This window comes from Leptidea sinapis, chromosome 26, assembly GCF_905404315.1.
Source record: "Leptidea sinapis chromosome 26, ilLepSina1.1, whole genome shotgun sequence".
Lineage (NCBI taxonomy): Eukaryota > Metazoa > Arthropoda > Insecta > Lepidoptera > Pieridae > Leptidea > Leptidea sinapis.
In genome coordinates, this window is record NC_066290.1 from 12,666,000 (window position 1) to 12,684,822 (window position 18,823).

The window sequence follows — 18,823 nt, forward strand, 5'->3', positions numbered from 1 at the left end:
GCACGCTGTCTGTCAATGGGACGACGTATAGCTTACCAGCGATATAAAGTTTGTATGGAAATTGCAATTCACGCTCTCCCAATATAAGGCGATAAGAATGGCTTATCGGGTATATTAAGACAGCTTCAGAATATTGACAGCTAATTACTGACAGTAGAAGGTAGTAATTTATCTCTATTTGTAGTAGTATATTGGGAACGGCCGTTAGTGTACAATGTATTATTTGATGGTTCGTGCAGCGGAGCGGTTCCGCATGGTGCGAGTGGGGCGTGTCGAGGCCATGCACGGACGTGCACGAGAAGTCAGCTCGCAACAGCTGGCACACAGGGACGCGTCGCGGAGTGTGCCCGACGTCAACAACCAAGCAGTGCAAGATGAGGTAACAGGGGGATTCAAATTCAATTAAAAATCATAATTAAAAAAAAAACTATGTTTAAAAAACCGACTTCAAAAACTAAATGAAATGAAATGAAATTTTATTTGCAGGAAACATTGTACTTAAGATGTTAACAATATTATTGATAATCCAATATGTTTCGTCAATTGACATGCAAATTATGTTACAAAATTGTCTAAACACTACTAAAAAGTATCAAATTAATTTAAAACACCTGTTATGCAAACCTTTACCTTTAATATTAATAAAATACTACTATTTATATGTGTTAAATATTGATAGGTTTTAAGTCGGTGCCAAGCCCTAACAAAATAAAACTTAATATTATAAACAGCTTACTTACTCTAATTATTAATTTTGTCCGGCCATGCGTGTCTGTCAGCTTGGGTTGTTTTGTTAACGAAGCTATCGCGCTCAAAGTCACGCGTGGCGAGTGTAGGTACCTACCATTTGGCTTATCACCGACTTCAAAGCTATCAATATTTAACACATGCAAATAATAGTATTTTTATTAATATCAAAGGTAAAGGTTTGCATAAGAGGTGTATTAAATTAATTTTTTAGTTATTTGCAATTGTTATTAGTTATTTAAGAGACGGACGTCTCTTTCGCATATTTCGAACCACAATCAATGAGCTTCGAAACTCTTACTCTCTCTCTCGAATATATTTTGAAACTGTTTTCTGCCACAAAAAATAGATGTTAATTTGAATGAATGTTTTAATGTTATCTGTGTATCTGTTAATGTTAAAAGTTAAAACGTATATACAACGCCATTCGGGCATTTTTATCGACCTTTTAATAGGCGATTGTGAGAGTAGTTGTTTATTTTACTTCAATGAGATACTCACGTCGTATCGACCTGGAAACACATAGGTTTTTTTTATACGAGGCTATTAGTCATTTGCACAATAATTTTACCTTATAATATAATTATTTATTTGTTTAATACTTATGCTCTAACAATTTAGTCAAAGAATTCGTTACTCATCAGGTGCCTGGCCGATGCTACGCTTGTGCATAATAGATCGAAACCAACTCATCAATTTTATTAAAGTTACTGCTCACTCGCTACAATCACGGACGAAAGGACTCCGCGCCGTGATATTAGCAAGTGAAGCACCGTTATGCTAGTGTGTGTGCGGTTACGGGGATCTAGTTACACAATTTTTCTCCCTTAAATAATCATATATGGCCACAAACACTTAAAAAGTATCGTTTTTACACTTTCTTACAACGCACGACTGTATTTTTAAAATATTTTATTGAGACGCAAACTGATCTGTCACAGACGATGACAATTCTCATAATGGCCGCCTATCGGCCTGTAGTAGTGTAAGTGGGTGCGTGGGGCTATGTATTTACACGTTAATCGGCTTGTTTTGGTGCTACACTGTTATGTAAGGTGACACGGAGTCCTTATTTTTTAACTAGTCCGTGGCTACAAGTAGGAATTTTGCCTGTATTTGGATTTAACTAATTACAGATATTGCATCAGCAAGCAAAGATAAATATGTGGAAGACTACGCTGTTTGAAACTAAGGACCCAGTAAGAATGGCGTACTGTCAGGAGAAGATTACGTTGGCAGAAAACAGGATCAGACTGGTAAGGTCACATATCTATACTTATAAGAAAATTACTAATCGTTTTGAAGCTTTACACTTCGGTGTGTTCAAACACTAGTATGTTTTTCTTAGGGTATCTTCCGATATGCACTGCGAGCACTGCACAATGCTATCACTGTAGGAAAATTCGTTCCGTTATGAACTGCCAGTACTGCCGCAGTACCCTAGGGAAATATATGACGTCATAAATCGCCGCCATATTCTACTGTGAGCACTGGCGTTTTCGAGGTAAGGTACTCGCAGTACTTTGATCACGTGATCAGTCAAAACCACTCGGGTGATTAACGTTTTATAAACAATACCTACAGTTTAATCCCGAATATTTTTTTTTGACAGTACTCCAACAACAGTTTTTTTTAATGATCTAAAAAACTTTAATACACTCATTTGAATGCTGCGTCAAAAAATGCAGCTGACAGTATACGGGATTGCGTTCCGTTTTAAATAGTAACCAGTATAACTGGCTATAAAGGAACAGCTTCACAGTATACTAAATTGACGTCACACTGTACAGTGGTCGCAGTGCATATCGGAACATACCCTTAATCTATACTGGCTACTGGTAACTAACCCATGACCTCCAAGGGGCAAAATATGTACGTAAAACTTAATACAATGCACAAATTTCATTTGTAACTTTACCAGTGGGAGCCCCTTTGCAAAGTTTATTTGACAACGGCTCTAGACATTGCGTCACCGGCGCTTTTTAGGTTCCGTAGCCAAATCGCAAAAAGGGAACCCTTATAGATTCGTCAAGTCCATCCGTCCGTATGTCACAGCCACTTTTTTCCGCAACTATAAGAACTATCCTGTTGAAACTTGGTAAGTAGATGTATTCTGTGAACCGCATTAAGATTTTCACACAAAAAAAGAAAAAAAAAGCAATAAATTTTGGGAGTTTAGTTACAAAATCTTATTTTTCATCAAACCCATAGGTATTTATGGATAGGTCTTGAGTGATATTGAGGTTTCTAATATCATTTTTTTTCTAAACTGAATAGTTTGCGCGAAAGACACTTCCAAAGTGGTAAAATGTGTGCCCTAAAATGATACAACTAAAAAAAAATTATCATGTACTTATAGTGTACATTACCATGCAAACTTCCGCCGAAAATTGGTTTGAACGAGATGTAGTAAATAGTTTTTTAATACGTCAGAAATCGTATTATTAATAACTTAATTGAAAAAAAATACACTATTATTAAAACATCGATCAAAGTTACAACGAACTACAAGAACTTTTATATTCTGTTACTTGTTGCTACAGAACCCTTCATGAGCGACTCCGAATCGCACTTGGCCGCTTTTTAAAGGTTGCACATAATTGTTCGGGCTAGATTATGGGTACCACAACGGCGTCTATTTCTACACCAGTGGGAGGCTCCTTTGCACAGGATGCCGGCTAGATTATGGATACCACAACGGCGCCTATTTCTGCCGTGAAGCAGTAATGTGTAAGAATTACTGTGTTTCAGTCTGAAGGGCGCCGTAGCTAGTGAAATTACTGGGCAAATGAGACCTAACATCTCATCTCTCAAGGTGACGAGCGCTGTTGTAGTGCCGCTCAGAATTTTTGGGGTTTTTCAAGAATTCTGAGCGGCACTGCATTGTAATGGGCAGGGCGTATCAATTACCATCAGCTGAACGTCCTGCTCGTCTCGTCGCTTATTTTCATGAAAAAAATTGTATTCATTAGTATATTAATCTGATGGTATTCAGCTGCGCGGCGGGATCGGCGGCGGTGGAGGTGACGAGTTGCGGCCCGACCGGCTCGCGGCGGCGGAGAAACGAATCATCGAGCGAGCGGACATAGTCGTCACCACACTGTCAAGTTGTCACAACAATAAAATGAAAGGGTATGTTGGACAACTTACTTTATTGGATGAGGTTCCTTTGCACAGGATGGCGGCTAGATTATACTTACTATTATAGGTACCACAACGGCACCTATTTCTGCCGTGAAGCAGTGATGTGTTAGCATTACTGTGTTTCGGTCTGAAGGGCGTAGCTAGTGAAGTTTGAATTCTTCGAATTTCCGCAGAATTCCACCTTCGCACGACACGCCACAAGTTAGGATATCATCCCCACCATCTGGATGTGTGGCGGTCTTCCACAGTGCGGTTTTCAAGGAGCTTTCTTCCACGTACTACTAAGCTGTGGAATGAACTTCCTTGTGAGGTGTTTCCGGGACGATACGACATGGGTACCTTCAAAAAAAGCGCGTACACCTTCCTTAAAGGCCGGCAACGCTCTTGTGATTCCTCTGGTGTTGCAAGAGATTGTGGGCGGCGGTGATCACTTAACAACAGGTGACCCGTAGGCTCGTTTGTCTTTCTATTCCATACAAAAAAAGTTACTGGGCAAACGAAACTTAACATGTTATGTCTCAAGGAGACGATCGGCTGTCCAACCTTAATCGTAACACAATAATTCTTAAAGTTAAAGTAAATGTTTGAAATTTTTAAACAAATTATATTTAGGAAATAATATTTTAATCACCCTTAAGTGGTTGCACAAGTAGGCACGAAGTAGGTGTGCCTACGCTAGCGCGCAGCTGCTGGATTACTTACAGGGTGTTCCAGAATGATATTATGGAGAATTGATTTATTTTGGTTAATTATATATTTTATTTTTGAATTATTTTTTTATAATTATGGTTAAGTAGTTCTACCCGTGTATTTATTTAATGTCGCCTTTTTAGCGCTACTCTGCTTAAAAAGTCTATTAGTATATAGTCTAGTATATTTTATAAGTTTTTTAGTTAAGTATTATTCTCGTTCCGTCAATTTAGTAGCTAAAATAACTTTCGTTTTATTTAGCGTGACGTCATCAAATGGCCCAACGGAAGACCAGCGTTGGTTTTCACACCAGCAAACATGATGAGTTGGGACCATTTTTGTAACATATAGCACGGACTAGTAAAAAAGGAAGGACTCCGCGCCGTGATATTAGCAAATGAAGCACCTTTATGCTGTGGTAGTAGTGGTAGTGCCATGTTGGGTCCTCACGGACACAACCAAATTGGGCCGGCACGCCCGGAGAAATACCACTCCCCCACTCGAAACCGGCGTGAAATAGCGGCTATGCCGCTGTGTTTCGTCCGGTGAGTGGGGTATCCGGAGGCCTAAACCCCCCCACCCCCTCCCAAATACAAATGGCAGCACAGACTAAAACAAGACTACTCCAGGACGGTACCAGGCTATGCAGCCCTGGAGAATCCGTCCCTGGGCGTCCACAATTAGGACCTGTACCTAACAGTGGTTGCCCAGGCTGCCCCGCGTATTCTGGAGGGGGCAAATCTGCGCTGACTCGGGGCAAACAGAGCAGGAGGCTCAAACCACCCTCCTCCACACTCGCTGTGGACTTTTGCAACATCAGGGGGCTTCGCTCAAATTTAAATGCCGTCCACTTTCACATGGAGACGGCGAAGCCGGCCCTGCTCTTTTTAACCGAGACACAGATATCCTCCCTGGCTGATTCATCTTACCTTTCCTACCCGGGGTATAATTTGGAACACTCCTTTATACCACGGGCTGGCGTGTGCGTTTACGTCAGGGAGGATGTCTGTTCTCGACGCCTGAGTTTTCTTGAAAGACAGGACCTATCAATCATCTGGCTGCGTGTAGACTGCGATAACCATCCGCGAATCTACGCATGCCTGTATAAGTCCCATAGCGGTAACGCAGAGACTGACCGGCTCCTCGAACGCATCCAAATGGCTACAGATTCCGTGTTGGAGCAGATCCCCACTGCAGAGATCGTGCTTCTCGGCGATTTTAACGCCCACCACGCCGAATGGCTAGGCTCACGTACCACCGATCATGCAGGGAGATCTGTTCACGACTTCGCCTTAGCATATGGTCTGACGCAACTGGTTATTGCGCCTACGCGAATCCCAGATGTGCAAGATCATACACCTTCACTGTTGGACCTTCTGTTGACCTCACATCCGGACGGCTACCTAGTTTCCGTTGACCCTCCTCTGGGATCGTCGGACCACTGCCTGATCCGGAGCACCGTGCCGATCACGCGCCCAACACGGCCCCGCTTCTTAGGCTGTCGCCGCGTGTGGCACTATAGGTCAGCAAAGTGGGACGAGATGCGGTGCTTTTTTGCATCCTACCCGTGGAGGCAGATCTGTTTTTCGCTGGGAGATCCAGATGCCGCTGCTGACGCTGTTGCTGATGTGGTACTGCAAGGTATGGAACTCTTCATTCCATCCTCCTCTGTGCCTATCGGTGGCAGGTCCCAACCATGGTTTGACTGCTCCTGCAAAATGGCCTCTCGCCGAAAGCAGGAGTGCTATCAGGCTTGGGTCAATGCGGTGGTATCTAAGGATGTGAATTCCAGCGACCTTAAAAAACACTTCAATCATGCCTCCAGGTCCTTCAAAAGAGTAATTGCTGACGCGAAGTCGAAGCACATTGGCAGAATTGGCGAGAGTCTTGCACGCCTTCCCTCGGGAACTCGTGCGTTCTGGTCGCTCGCCAAGGCTGTCCAAGGAAACTTCTGCCAGCCAGCCATTCCGCCACTGCACAGGGATGATGACTCGCTGGCCCATGACGCGAAAGAGAAAGCTGATCTCCTGGGCTCCCTCTTCGCGTCCAACTCGACTTTGGATGACCAAGGTGCACCACCACCGCATATTCCGCGGTGCGATTCATATATGCCGGAGGAAAAAATCCGGCATGGTGCCGTGCTTAAGGCGCTTCTCACCTTGGACATTCACAAATCGAGCGGGCCCGATGGCATTCCCCCGATAGTGCTGCGGACATGTGCTCTGGAACTGGCGCCGGTCCTTACCCGTCTTTTCCGGCTCTCCTACTCATCAGGCGTAGTCCCGAAATTATGGAAGCGGCTTTAGTGCACCCGATCCCTAAGAAAGGTGTACGCTCAGATCCGTCCAACTACCGCCCCATTGCCATTACCTCCATTTTCTCCAAAGTAATGGAGTTGATCATCAACCGCCAGCTCTTGGGATACCTAGAGGGACACCAGCTGATCAGCGACTGCCAGTACGGTTTCCGTCAGGGTCGCTCAGCTGGTGATCTTCTTGCGTACCTCACCCATAAATGGGCGTAAGCGGTTGAGTCGAAGGGAGAGGCGTTGGCGGTAAGTTTGGACATAGCGAAGGCCTTTGATCGGGTGTGGCATAAAGCGCTTATAGCGAAACTGCCATCCTATGGGCTTCCCGAGAAGTTGTGCAAATGGGTCACTAGCTTTTTGGCTGATCGGAGCATCAAGGTTGTTATCAACGGTGCATCCTCCGACTTAAAACCCATAAACTCTGGTGTCCCGCAAGGCTGTGTGCTATCCCCTACGCTGTTTCTTCTGCATATCAATGATATGCTGCAAATCAGCAATATTCATTGCTATGCAGACGACAGCACGGGGTATGCTTCCTACACCGGCCGTGCCAACATGTCCCGGGATAGCGTCGACGAGAACCGGATCAAACTTGTGTCTGAAATGCTTTGCAAAGTCTCGGAATGGGGCCGACAAAATTTAGCCCAATTCAACCCCAAGAAGACACAAGTTTGTGCGTTCACCACTAAAGTCTCCCTTTGTCGTATCCCCTCGATTCGAGATCACTCCTCTAACTGCCACAGCCTGTATTGGCATACTTGGCGTCGATATATCGAACGACGTTCAGTTCCGTGGTCACTTGGAAGAGAAGGCCAAACTGGCCTCTAAAAAGCTTGGTGTACTCAGTAAGGCGAGACAGTACTTCACTAAAAGCCACCGCCTGCAACTTTATAAGGCGCAAATTCGGCCTCACATGGAGTACTGTTCTCACCTCTGGGCGGGTGCTCCCCAGTACCAGCTTCTTCCATTTGACCGCATACAACGAAGAGCGGCTCGAATCATCGACGATCAAGTCACCTCCGATCGGCTTGATTCTCTAGCATTGCGTAGAGATGTGGGTTCTCTCTGCATCTTTTACCGCATTTATCACGGGGAGTGCTCAGAGGAGCTGTTCGGGTTGATTCCAGCGGCCGAATTCCACCATCGGACATTACGTGCAAAGTACCATCCGCATCACGTAGACGTCTGGCATTCCACAACCGCGTGTTTTCTTCGAAATTTCTTGCCTCGCACAGCCACTTTGTGGAATCAACTACCGGCAGCGGTCTTCCCGAACAGATACGACTTAGGGACCTTCAAGAAAAAAGCATACCTTAAAGGCCGGCAACGCATTTCTTGACACACCTGTTGTTGCGGATGTCCATGGGCGGTTGCCTCACCTCTCCCCATCCCGTGAGCCTCTTGCCCGTTTGCCCCCTCTCATATAAAAAAAAACTTTTATGCTAGTGTGTGCGGTTACGGGGTATACCAGTTACACAATTTTTTCTCCGTTAAATAATCATATATCCACAAATACTTTTATATTATTGTTTTTACACTTTTTCACAACCCCCGACGGTATTTTTAAAATATTTTATTGCGACGCAAACTGATCTGTCACAGACGCTGGCAAATCTCATAATGGCGGCAGACCGGCTTGTATTAGTGTAAGTGTATGCGTGGGGCTATGTATTGACACGTTTACCGGCTTGTTTTGGTGCCTCACTGTTATGTAAGGTGACACGGAGTCCTTATTTTGTATTGTTTGTCTCCTTTAAAAGTTTAATTTTAAGTTATTTGTATATTAATGTGTAGTATACGTTTCAAAATAAACATTATTCATTTCATTTCATAGTAAGTTAAGTTTTATTTTGTTTAGGGCTTGGCGTTGGCACTGACTTAAAACCTATCAATATGTAGCACATACAAATAATAGTATTTTATTAAAATGAAAGGTTTATATAAAAGGTTTGCATAAGAGGTGTATTGAATTAAATTTATTTGATACTTTTTACAGTTTTTGAAGTCGGTTGTTTTTAAACGTAGTTTTTTTTTATTTTTTACGTTTTAGTGCCAGTTAATAATAGTATATAATCAACCTGAATGAAAACTCCAAAAAAAAAGGCTGTACACAGAAAACAATTATGTCATTCAGGTAGACGAAATTTGTCACATAAATGTTCATAAAATGAAAGAATTACGTACATCGGAACATAAATCTTAGAGTAATCGGTGTACATAAAAAAAAAATACCGACTGAATTGATAACCTCCATCTTTTGAAGTCGGTTAAAAATAAACATTATTAATTTCATTTCATAGTAAATCGTTATGTCTGTCAGTCTTAAAGGTCGGATCGCGATGTGCATCATAGATGAAGCGGGACAGGCGATAGAACCGGATACACTCGTCCCTCTCACACTTGACGTCACCAAGCTAACTCTCATCGGAGACCCGCAACAGTTACCAGGCTTCATTTGTTCACAGGTAAACTAGTTTATGTATAGACCCCTATAATATAATAATATTGACACACTTTTTACACAAATTATCTTGCCCCAAGTTAAGCATATATAGCCTGTGTTATGGGTTACAAGACAATGATATATTTAATACAATATACTTACTTAAACATACATAAATTCATATAAAAATACATATAAACATCCATGACTCGGAAACAAACATCGATATTCATCATATAAATGCTTGCACTTACCGGGATTCGAACCCGGGACTTCTAGCTTAGTAGGTAGGATCGCTAACCACTCGGATATACAGGTCGTCAGTGGTTAGTGACCCTGCCTACTGAGCTAGATAAAAGTCATAAAAGGCATTTATTTTCTCAAAATTCATTCCTATAAATATATACTAGATACTACTACCGCTTCGGAAACAAATGGCGCTCTGAGAGAGAAGAAGCGGCGCAAGAAACTCTCCCAGCATTCTTTTTTTTGCGCTCTTTTCAATAAAAATATACAATATTGTACAGTCATTTCTATCGCTATAAAATAATCATAATCTAGTCCCAGGCTAACCGATCACTTAGATATTGAGCTGTGAAGTAATAGGATTAACGTCAGAGCCATTTTTAATAAAACATTTAAATTTATTTATAGATACTGCCTGAAATGTGGCTGGGACTTTATTATAAAAGTGTATACATTTAAAAAAAAGTGTAAAAGTCCTGGGTTCGAATCCCGGTAGGTGCAATCATTTATATCATGAATTTTTCCGAGTCATGGATGTTTATTTGTATTTATGTATGTTTAAGTAAGTATATTGTATTAAGTATATCGTTGTCTTGTACTAATAGTACAGGCGCATAGACAGGCTAGTTTGGGGGAAGATAATTTGTGTAGGAGAGTGACAATATATATTATACGAATGAGGATGGCTGGTCTATGCGTCAACTCGTGAACGAATCATTGTATGTGTTTGATGCGATTACTAATTGTGATAGTAATCACGACCATCATGTTAACGAATCATCCTTATAAAAACAATAAATTCAGGCTCTATAAGTTGATGCATCCAATATACTTCTCATACCTGAGAAGAATAGGAGCACCAAACTCAGTGGGCTTTTTTTTTTTCATCAAAAAATATATATACAAACTAATATTGTTCAATTAAACTTATTATTTACTAGCCTCAGGGAGGTCGCTTCATTCCCAATCTGTGGTATCATTAAGAAAGTCATTTTTGTTATAGTAACCTTTACCACACTAACTTTTCTTAACAATTCTTTTGGATAACGTAATACTTCCAACATCGCCCCACAAAAGACTTACTAACTCGAGTTAGCCGAGTAGTAGTATGCATTATAAGTCCGTCTGTTCCTGGTGTTAACATTATGGTTATGAAATTATTTTATTTTATTTGCAGATGATAATGATGCATGATTCTTGCCTGGTTCTGCGCAGGGCACCTTTTTTATGGCAATAAGGGACGAGAAGAGCAGGATGTTCAGCTGATGGTAATTGATACGACCTGCCCATTACAACGCAGTGCCGCTCAGGATTCTTGAAAAACCCAAAATTTCTGAGCGGCGCGCGCCACAATTGCGCTCGTCACCTTGAGACATAAAACTGAATAATATTATTTTAAATAGGCTAAGTTATAATATGATTTAAAAGATGGGCTGGGAGTTGCTTATGAGTTTTTTTCCACATGTCAAAGCCCAAAGTGTTGTTGGAATATGTTATGTTATTGTCTCCCTTCCTCTCACTCCCTATGGTAAATAAATATATATTTCTACTATTTAAGTGTGATGAATATCTTTTTTTTTTAATGAAAATAAGGGACAAGAGAAGCATAATGTTCAGCTAATGATAATTGATACGCCCATTACAATGTAGTGCCGCTCAGGATTCTTGAAAAACCGCAAAAATTCTGAATGGCACTACAACTGCGCTCGTCACCAATTGCCCAGTAATTTCACTAGCTACGGCGCCCTTCGGACAGAAACACACTAATGCTTACACATTACTTTTTCACGTCAGAAATAGGCGCCGTTGTGGTACCCATAATCTAGCCGGCATCCTGTGCAAAGGAGCCTCCTACTAGTAATTACTTTGTACTAACTGTAACTAATTTAAAAACTTTGTACAGCGTGCAAAGAAACACGGTCTGGGTGAGAGTTTGTTCGCGCGACTGACGGCCTCCACCCAGTACTGGGCCAAGTGTCCCGTGATTCTGCTGAATGAGCAGTACCGAATGCACGCGCAGATAGCCGACTACCCCAATCGAGCGTTCTACGGCGGCCAGATCATGACCCCGCCACGGAAACCCGTGGACTTGCCGATTCCGCCCTACATCATCATGGGCATTTCCAGCGGAGACAAGGGACAAGGTAACATATTGTGATAAATAAAATAATTGTAATATTCATCATTTCAGCCGGAAGATGTCCTCTGCTGGACAAAGGCCTCCCCCAAAGACCAACATGGCCATCGGTCCTGCGCTGCCCTCATTCAACCTACTCTTGCGATCTTGACCAGATCGTCGGTCCATCTTGTGGGGGGCCTACCAACACTACTTAGTCCGCAACGTGATCGCAATTCGAGAACCTTCTGCCCCAACGGCCATCTGTCCGCCGAGCTATATGCCCTGCCTACTGCCACTTCAGTATCGCAATCATTCGTGCTATGTCGGTGACTTTGGTTCTCCTACGGATCTCCTTATTTCTAATTGGATTGTTTTTGTCCCAATTGTTACGGGAGTAGGTGCGACATGGACATTAGACGTGATCTTCGTCTTGTCCATGTTCATTTTGAGACCTACCTTGGGAAGCTGTATTGAGGCCATCGAGCATGTGGCTTAAGTCTTCCATGGTCTTCCGCCATGATTAAGATATCGTCTGCGGATCGAAGGTGAGTGATGTATTCGCCGTTGATATTGATGCCCAGCCCATTCCGGTCCAGAAGCTTTAAGACATCTTCCAATGTAGCGGTGAACAGCTTCGGCGATATAACATCGCCTTGTCTGACTCCCCGCTGCAGTCGGATAGGCTTCGAGAACTGATCCTGGAGACGGACTGGCATGGTGGTGTTACCATACAAACACTTAAACGCTTCGATATATCGATAATCAATGTGGCACCTTTGATGAGACTGAAGCACCGCCCAGATTTCAATCGAATCAAAGGCTTTCTCATTGTAATCTTAATAAAATATAATTATTTTAAAATAACGAACTACCTGTGACCTATGACTATTCTATTGGGATAGTTTTTTTGTTGCTGTTAGACAACCGATGAAAACAGGCCATGTTTATTACTTAAGTGTGCGGGACAAGCTACATCCACGCTATCAATTGGTGAAAACAGCATGATAATCGGTGCAGTAGTTTTTGAGTTTATCGCGAACAGACAGACATACGCGGCGAAGGACTAAGTTTTATAATATGTACTGATAGTGATAGTCGGACAGTAGTCCGACTATCACTAGTAGGTAGTAACCATCTACTAGGTAGTAACCAAGTGATATTATAGTTTTCTTTTTTGCTTAGAGGTACCCCGAAATAATGATGTTTTTAGGGGCGTCCGGTGCCAACGAAGTGGAGGCGTGTGGCGTTTGCCGATTGGCTGCGGCACTGAGCTCATTGACGACACCCCGGGGCCTGTCGCTGGCCATCATCACGCCGTACGCCGCCCACCGCGACCTCATCAGGAAGTACCTCCGGACCATGGTGGATGCGTCAGTAACCTACTTACATTACTACACGTACAAGGCTTACTACATAGTAACGCCATCTTACCTCTATCCTCCCGCTTCCCCAACCTTTCCCCGCGTCGTTCGACATGCCTACATCAATCTTCTGAGCTTCACCGCGAATGAAGGTCGAATCACCACCAGTGAGCGACAGTTTTTTTTTAAACGAAAATACAGGACGAGACGAGCAGGACGTTCAGCTGATGTTAAGTAATACGCCCTGCCCATTACAATGCAGTGGCGCTCAGGATTCTTTAGAAGCCCAAATATTCTCAGCGGCATAATACTTACGCTCGTCACCTTGAGAAACTTTCACGGCAGAAATAAGCGCCGTTGTGGTACCCATAATCTAGCCGGCTTCCTGTGCAAAGGAGCCTCCGACTGGTAAATAAGTACTTACATTACGTACAAGATTTGCTCTTTTCTCTTTCTTTTAGTATAATTTAATAAGAATAGATGCGATCATACCTCTTTATCCTCCCGTTACCCCCACATTTCCCGCGTCCTTCAACATGCCTACATCAATCGTCTGAGGGTCACCGCGAATGAATGTCGAATCACGACCGCTAATTGCGCACACGCATTGTGCCTAACCGCTTATTATTAATGAAAATGCGGGACGAGATGAGCAGAACGTACAGCTGATGGTAAATTACGCCCTGCCCATTACAATGCAGTACCGCTCAGGATGAAACGCCCAAAAATTCTGAGCGGCATTACGATTGCGCTCGTCATCTTGAGACATAAGATGTTAAGTCTCATTTGCCCAGTAATTTCACTAGCTACATTACTACTTCACGGCAGAAATAGGCACCGTTGTGGTACCCATAATCTAGCCGGCATCCTGTGCAAAGGAACCGCCATTCCTTCTTCCTGATTGGTGAAAGTAGAACGCTTGTGAATAACACTATTTCTTCAACATTGAACCCGAACAGCAGTCGGCCATATTATCCGTGACCTCGTCGAGGTAACAGTAAAGGTGACGCATGTCTTTCTAATACCTAAATCACTAATCGCATATATTTATGTGGTTTTACAAGCGAATTACCTCCTTCTATATACAGTCCACTTAAATTCAAATATAATATTATAATAACCGCCTTTTCGCAACTTCGCCTAAATAAATAAATGGTCGATTATCGTCCACTATAGTATAGTAGATTATATAGAGGATATTGAAAGAAGAGTGAATGGAAACATGGTGAATGGAGCTTTGCACTCCTTTATGAGCAGACAGAAGGTGTCTAATAAGGCTCGTTTGGCTGTGCATGAGGGGGTGTTGGTTCCAACACTCATGTACGGAAGTGAAAGTTGGGTATGGTAGAAGAAACATGAAAGCAGAATAAATGCAGTTGAGATGAGAGCGTTGAGAAGTATGGGAGGTAAACTGAGTGACAGGATAAGAAATAGTGAGATAAGGAAACGTTGTGGTCTGAAAGAAGATGTGACAAAAATTGAGAAAGGTATGTTGAGATGGTTTGGACATGTCGAGAGAATGAATGAAGAACGATTGACGAAGAAAGTGTATAAGGCCAGTGTGAATGAAAGTGTTGGAAGGGGTAGACCTAGGCGGACGTTTCAAGATGAAATCAGGAACGTCTTGAAAAAAGGCCAGCTCAAGAGTACCCTAAAGCGGAGAGCATGTATGAAAGGAATAATGAAAGTGGACGAAGCAAGTGGAAAGAAGTGGTCTCTGCCTAACCCGACGGGAAAGAGGCGTGATTTTATCTATGTATGTAAGTTATTATATGATTTAAAAGATGGGCTGAGAGTTCTATTTCAGTTCTTCTCTCCACATCAAAGCCCTTTTACGAACTTATGTAGCTTGAGGTGTTGTTGCAATGTGTTGTTATCGTCACTCCCTATGGTAAATATACATAGACTTACAAAATGCTATAGATAAAACAAGATAGAAAAGGTAAGCGAATCTATTGTTACTGTAACCGATTTGGATTGACAACTTATAAACAGTCAGCCATGGTTGAGCTTAGCTCCTTCGTATTTTGAATATTAAACTACTATCTATCGAACAAATTGTAAAAATCAAATTTTCCCGCATTATCGGGTTACACATCAATTTTCAATATGCTACTCTGTCTCTATATAATCTAATATATAAAATTCTCATGTCGCGGTGTTTGTAGAACTCCTTCGAAACGGCTTGACCGATTCTCATGAAATTTTGAGTGCATATTGGGTAGGTATGAGAATCGGACATTTTTCATCCCCCTAAATGTTAAGGTGGTCCACGCCAAATTTTGTTTTTAATTTTTTTGACATTTTTTTTTTAATTTGTTTGATTATGAGTCAGCATTAAAAAATACATACAACTTAAAATTTTCGCCCATCTACGATAAACAGTTACTTTTGTATCGCGATTTTAATATCGGTAATACAACGTTTGCTGGGTCAGCTAGTAAATGCGGGTATAATTTAGTTACTAAAAAATGATGTCAAACAAACTCACATGTCTTTATTATCTAATTAACCTTGATTTTGTTCGTTACCAATAATGTCAGTTACATTCTGTTGGTTTTTTTTTTTTATATCATTTGTTTTTGTATAAGTAGTTCATGTTTTGTATGGCTGTCAAGTGAGCCAATAATATTGTTTTATACAATCGTTAGTGTAGAAGGGGTTGGTAATTTAAACCCACTTAAAATTTTAATATCTATATATTACAGTCTCCACTAATAATTATAATAATAATAACTGACTCAATACAATTTGGGTAGTGTAACCCCTTAGAATTCACAACAAGTAATGCCCACTCGAACTTAGCGCTCTTGCTTATATAGGGCACGACCGTCTACCGTGACGATACTACCAACTGTCAGTTGGCACTGCTGTAGTGCCAACTAACTTACACGAATCAAGTTAAATAAAGATCTGAATATTATATGCTGTTATAATTATTTCTAATTATAGTTATAATTATATAAAATAACATTACTAACACAATAACCCGCTTATTCACAATAGTCTGCTAACTTAAAGCATTGCTAATTCTCACTCTGTCTTCTTCTATTGACCTAAGTCAGAATGACAAAAAACACTCCTTAGCGGCTGTTTAAAGTTAGCGGACCATTATGAATAAGGGGGTAAGTAGTTAAATAAATGTAATTATTAATTGGGATATCTTATGACAGTTCATGACGTTGGTAGCGCTTGTTTACACATCAACTAATCAATATTATAATATTACTGACATAAGTATTAATGGTTTTACATTCTGGTCGCCCACGCTCATTGCTTGTGCCAACAAATAAACTATTAATCCCTACATAGTTTTTAATTTAATTTTAATTCGCTTACAGATCGAGTACCATCGAAGTTAACACGGTGGACAGCTTCCAAGGCCAGGAGCGCGACGTGGTAGTGGTCTCTCTGGCCCGCAGCCATGGGCTAGGTTTCCTGTCGGACGCGGGCCGTATGAACGTGATGCTCACTCGAGCACGGCTGGCACTCCTCGTCTGTCTCAACCCACTCGCCGTCATGGTACCTAACCCGAAATATATACTCTATACTATAGTCTCTTGCAAACGGGCAAGGTCTCATATAAATAAAATTGGCAGTTGTAGAGTCTGGCGATAGAAGTCAGCGGCCGAATTCCACCACCGGACATTACGTGCAAAGTACCACCCGCATCAAGTTGACTTTTGGTATTCCACAACCGCGCGTTTTGCAAGAAATTTCTTGCCTCGCACAGCCAGTCGGCAACGCATTTTTGACACCTGTTATTGCAGATGTCCACGGGCGATTGCCTCACCATTCCCCAACCCGTGAGCCTCTTGCCCGTTTGCCACCTCTTATATAAAAAAAAGTGAAACTAAAAAAAAGGGAAAACAATAATTTACATCAATTTATTTTTAAAACTTATTTTCAATAATATATTAATCAAACAAAAACATTCTTTCAACAATGCACAGTATATACACATTGAACTTTTCACTAAATCCATTCAATTTCACTTATAAGTTATACACAGCACTAATGTTGCACAATACGTCAGCTGTATAGCTACAGATATACTGCTATAAGCTTTTCAGTAACGCGTACTTACGAGATTTCACCCATCGGAAAAGTGTCGTAACTACATATATATGTATCTATATTTTTTTTTTTATTATTTATTATATTATATTATTATATAATAAATATTTATATATTTACTAGCTGACCCGACATACGTTGTTCTGTAGCTAATTAAAAAAATACTGTTTTATAGGAATTAGCCAATAATATTTCAAAACATAAAGAATTATTTCGTAAAAAAAAATATAGGAAGTTCATAATATCAGTGTTAGGAAAATACGTCCTAACGTTTGCTGAGAACTTTCCTTTTTGCGAATCACGCTGCTGCCTGGTTTGTTATCATTCTACATAGTTAGTTTTAAAGCATTAATATCTCTTTCTTTATTGTTTTTTAAACATTTGTATTGTTATTTTTCTTTTCTTTATATAATGTTAATTGTCATATCTATTGTACTTGTAAAAAATTTGGTGGCAGTTTTTCGCAAATAAAAAATTTATTATTATTATTATTAAAAAAATGTTGTTATAATGAAATTGTTTCACAGCGGAAATGTCAAACCGTGCGTCACTCTTCTCCCATAGAAAATGTCCATACAAAACAAATATTGAAAATAAAAATAATTATGGGTCCCAAATCGAATTAAAAACTATCCTATCTCTCAAGTTGGAGCAAACTGCACTCCATGAAATAACCCCCATTAAAATCCGTTCATTAGTTTAGGAGTCCATCGCGGACAAACAACGTGTCACGTAATTTATATATATTAAGATTATTATGTAATAAATATTTATTCATGTTATGAGCATGGTTGTGACGTGAACCCCCTTACATTTTCCCCTACCAAAGAGTGCCCAACGCGACTAAAGGAGTTTTCACTTCAAAAAATCTCCGTAAATTGCCAATATGCATGGCGGCCATCTTGGCAATGTGAAGCCCGATTTGACTATAAGATCAGAAACTCTCATAACCATAATATTAATACCAGGAACAGACGTAAACTTATAATGCCTACTACTCGGCTAAGTCGAGTTAGTAAGTCTTTTGTGGGGCGATGTATATGCTTGCAAGATCCCAGAAAATGTTCAAAACAAAAGTATTACGTTATTTAAAAGAATTGTATGAAAAACGTTTGAGTGGTAAAGGTTACTATAACATAAATTACTTTCTTAATGATACCACAGATTGCGAATGGAGCGACCGCCCTCAGGCTATTAAGTAATAAGTTTAATTCTACTATCTTACTTTGTAAACATGTTTTTGATGAAAAAAAAAGCCCGCTGAGTTGTTGCGCCCGTTCTTCTCAGGCCTGAGGCATTGTGGAATGGGTGGTAGTTTTTTTTTACTTTCAATATGTGATGTCACATCCTATTTTGAATAAAAATATTTGAATTTGACTGACCTCTTTTGATATTTAAAACGACGCAACTCACGTAAGCCTCAGCGTACCGACGGTTTATTGGTATTATATAAATTATTGTGTAGTGGTAGAGCTTGTATTAAAAGGTGTGTGTGTACTTATGTATGCACGCAAGAAGTTATAATTCGTTGGCCTAACGAAGCAAAAATCATGAAAATGATTTATTCCTCGTGCTATTTTACATTTTCAGAAAGAAATTTTTTGTAAAAATGGCTTGAACCCTTTGCCTGTCCTAATAATGGACGAAGAAACCAAAAAAAAAAAAGAACGAATGTCGCAAACGTCAGA

At 40.9% G+C, this 18,823-nt stretch overlaps 1 protein-coding gene across 1 annotated transcript in view; it reads left to right on the top strand.

Moving 5' to 3' along the window:
• LOC126972425 (uncharacterized) overlaps nt 1–18,823 on the top strand; it is a 42,115-nt gene that overhangs the window by 19,217 nt on the left and 4,075 nt on the right. The window contains exons 9-15 of the mRNA XM_050819149.1: nt 240–379; nt 1,884–2,003; nt 3,743–3,879; nt 9,210–9,354; nt 11,482–11,722; nt 12,908–13,067; nt 16,400–16,580. Coding sequence (XP_050675106.1) covers nt 240–379; nt 1,884–2,003; nt 3,743–3,879; nt 9,210–9,354; nt 11,482–11,722; nt 12,908–13,067; nt 16,400–16,580 — 1,124 coding nt within the window. The remainder of the gene's footprint in view (nt 1–239; nt 380–1,883; nt 2,004–3,742; nt 3,880–9,209; nt 9,355–11,481; nt 11,723–12,907; nt 13,068–16,399; nt 16,581–18,823) is intronic.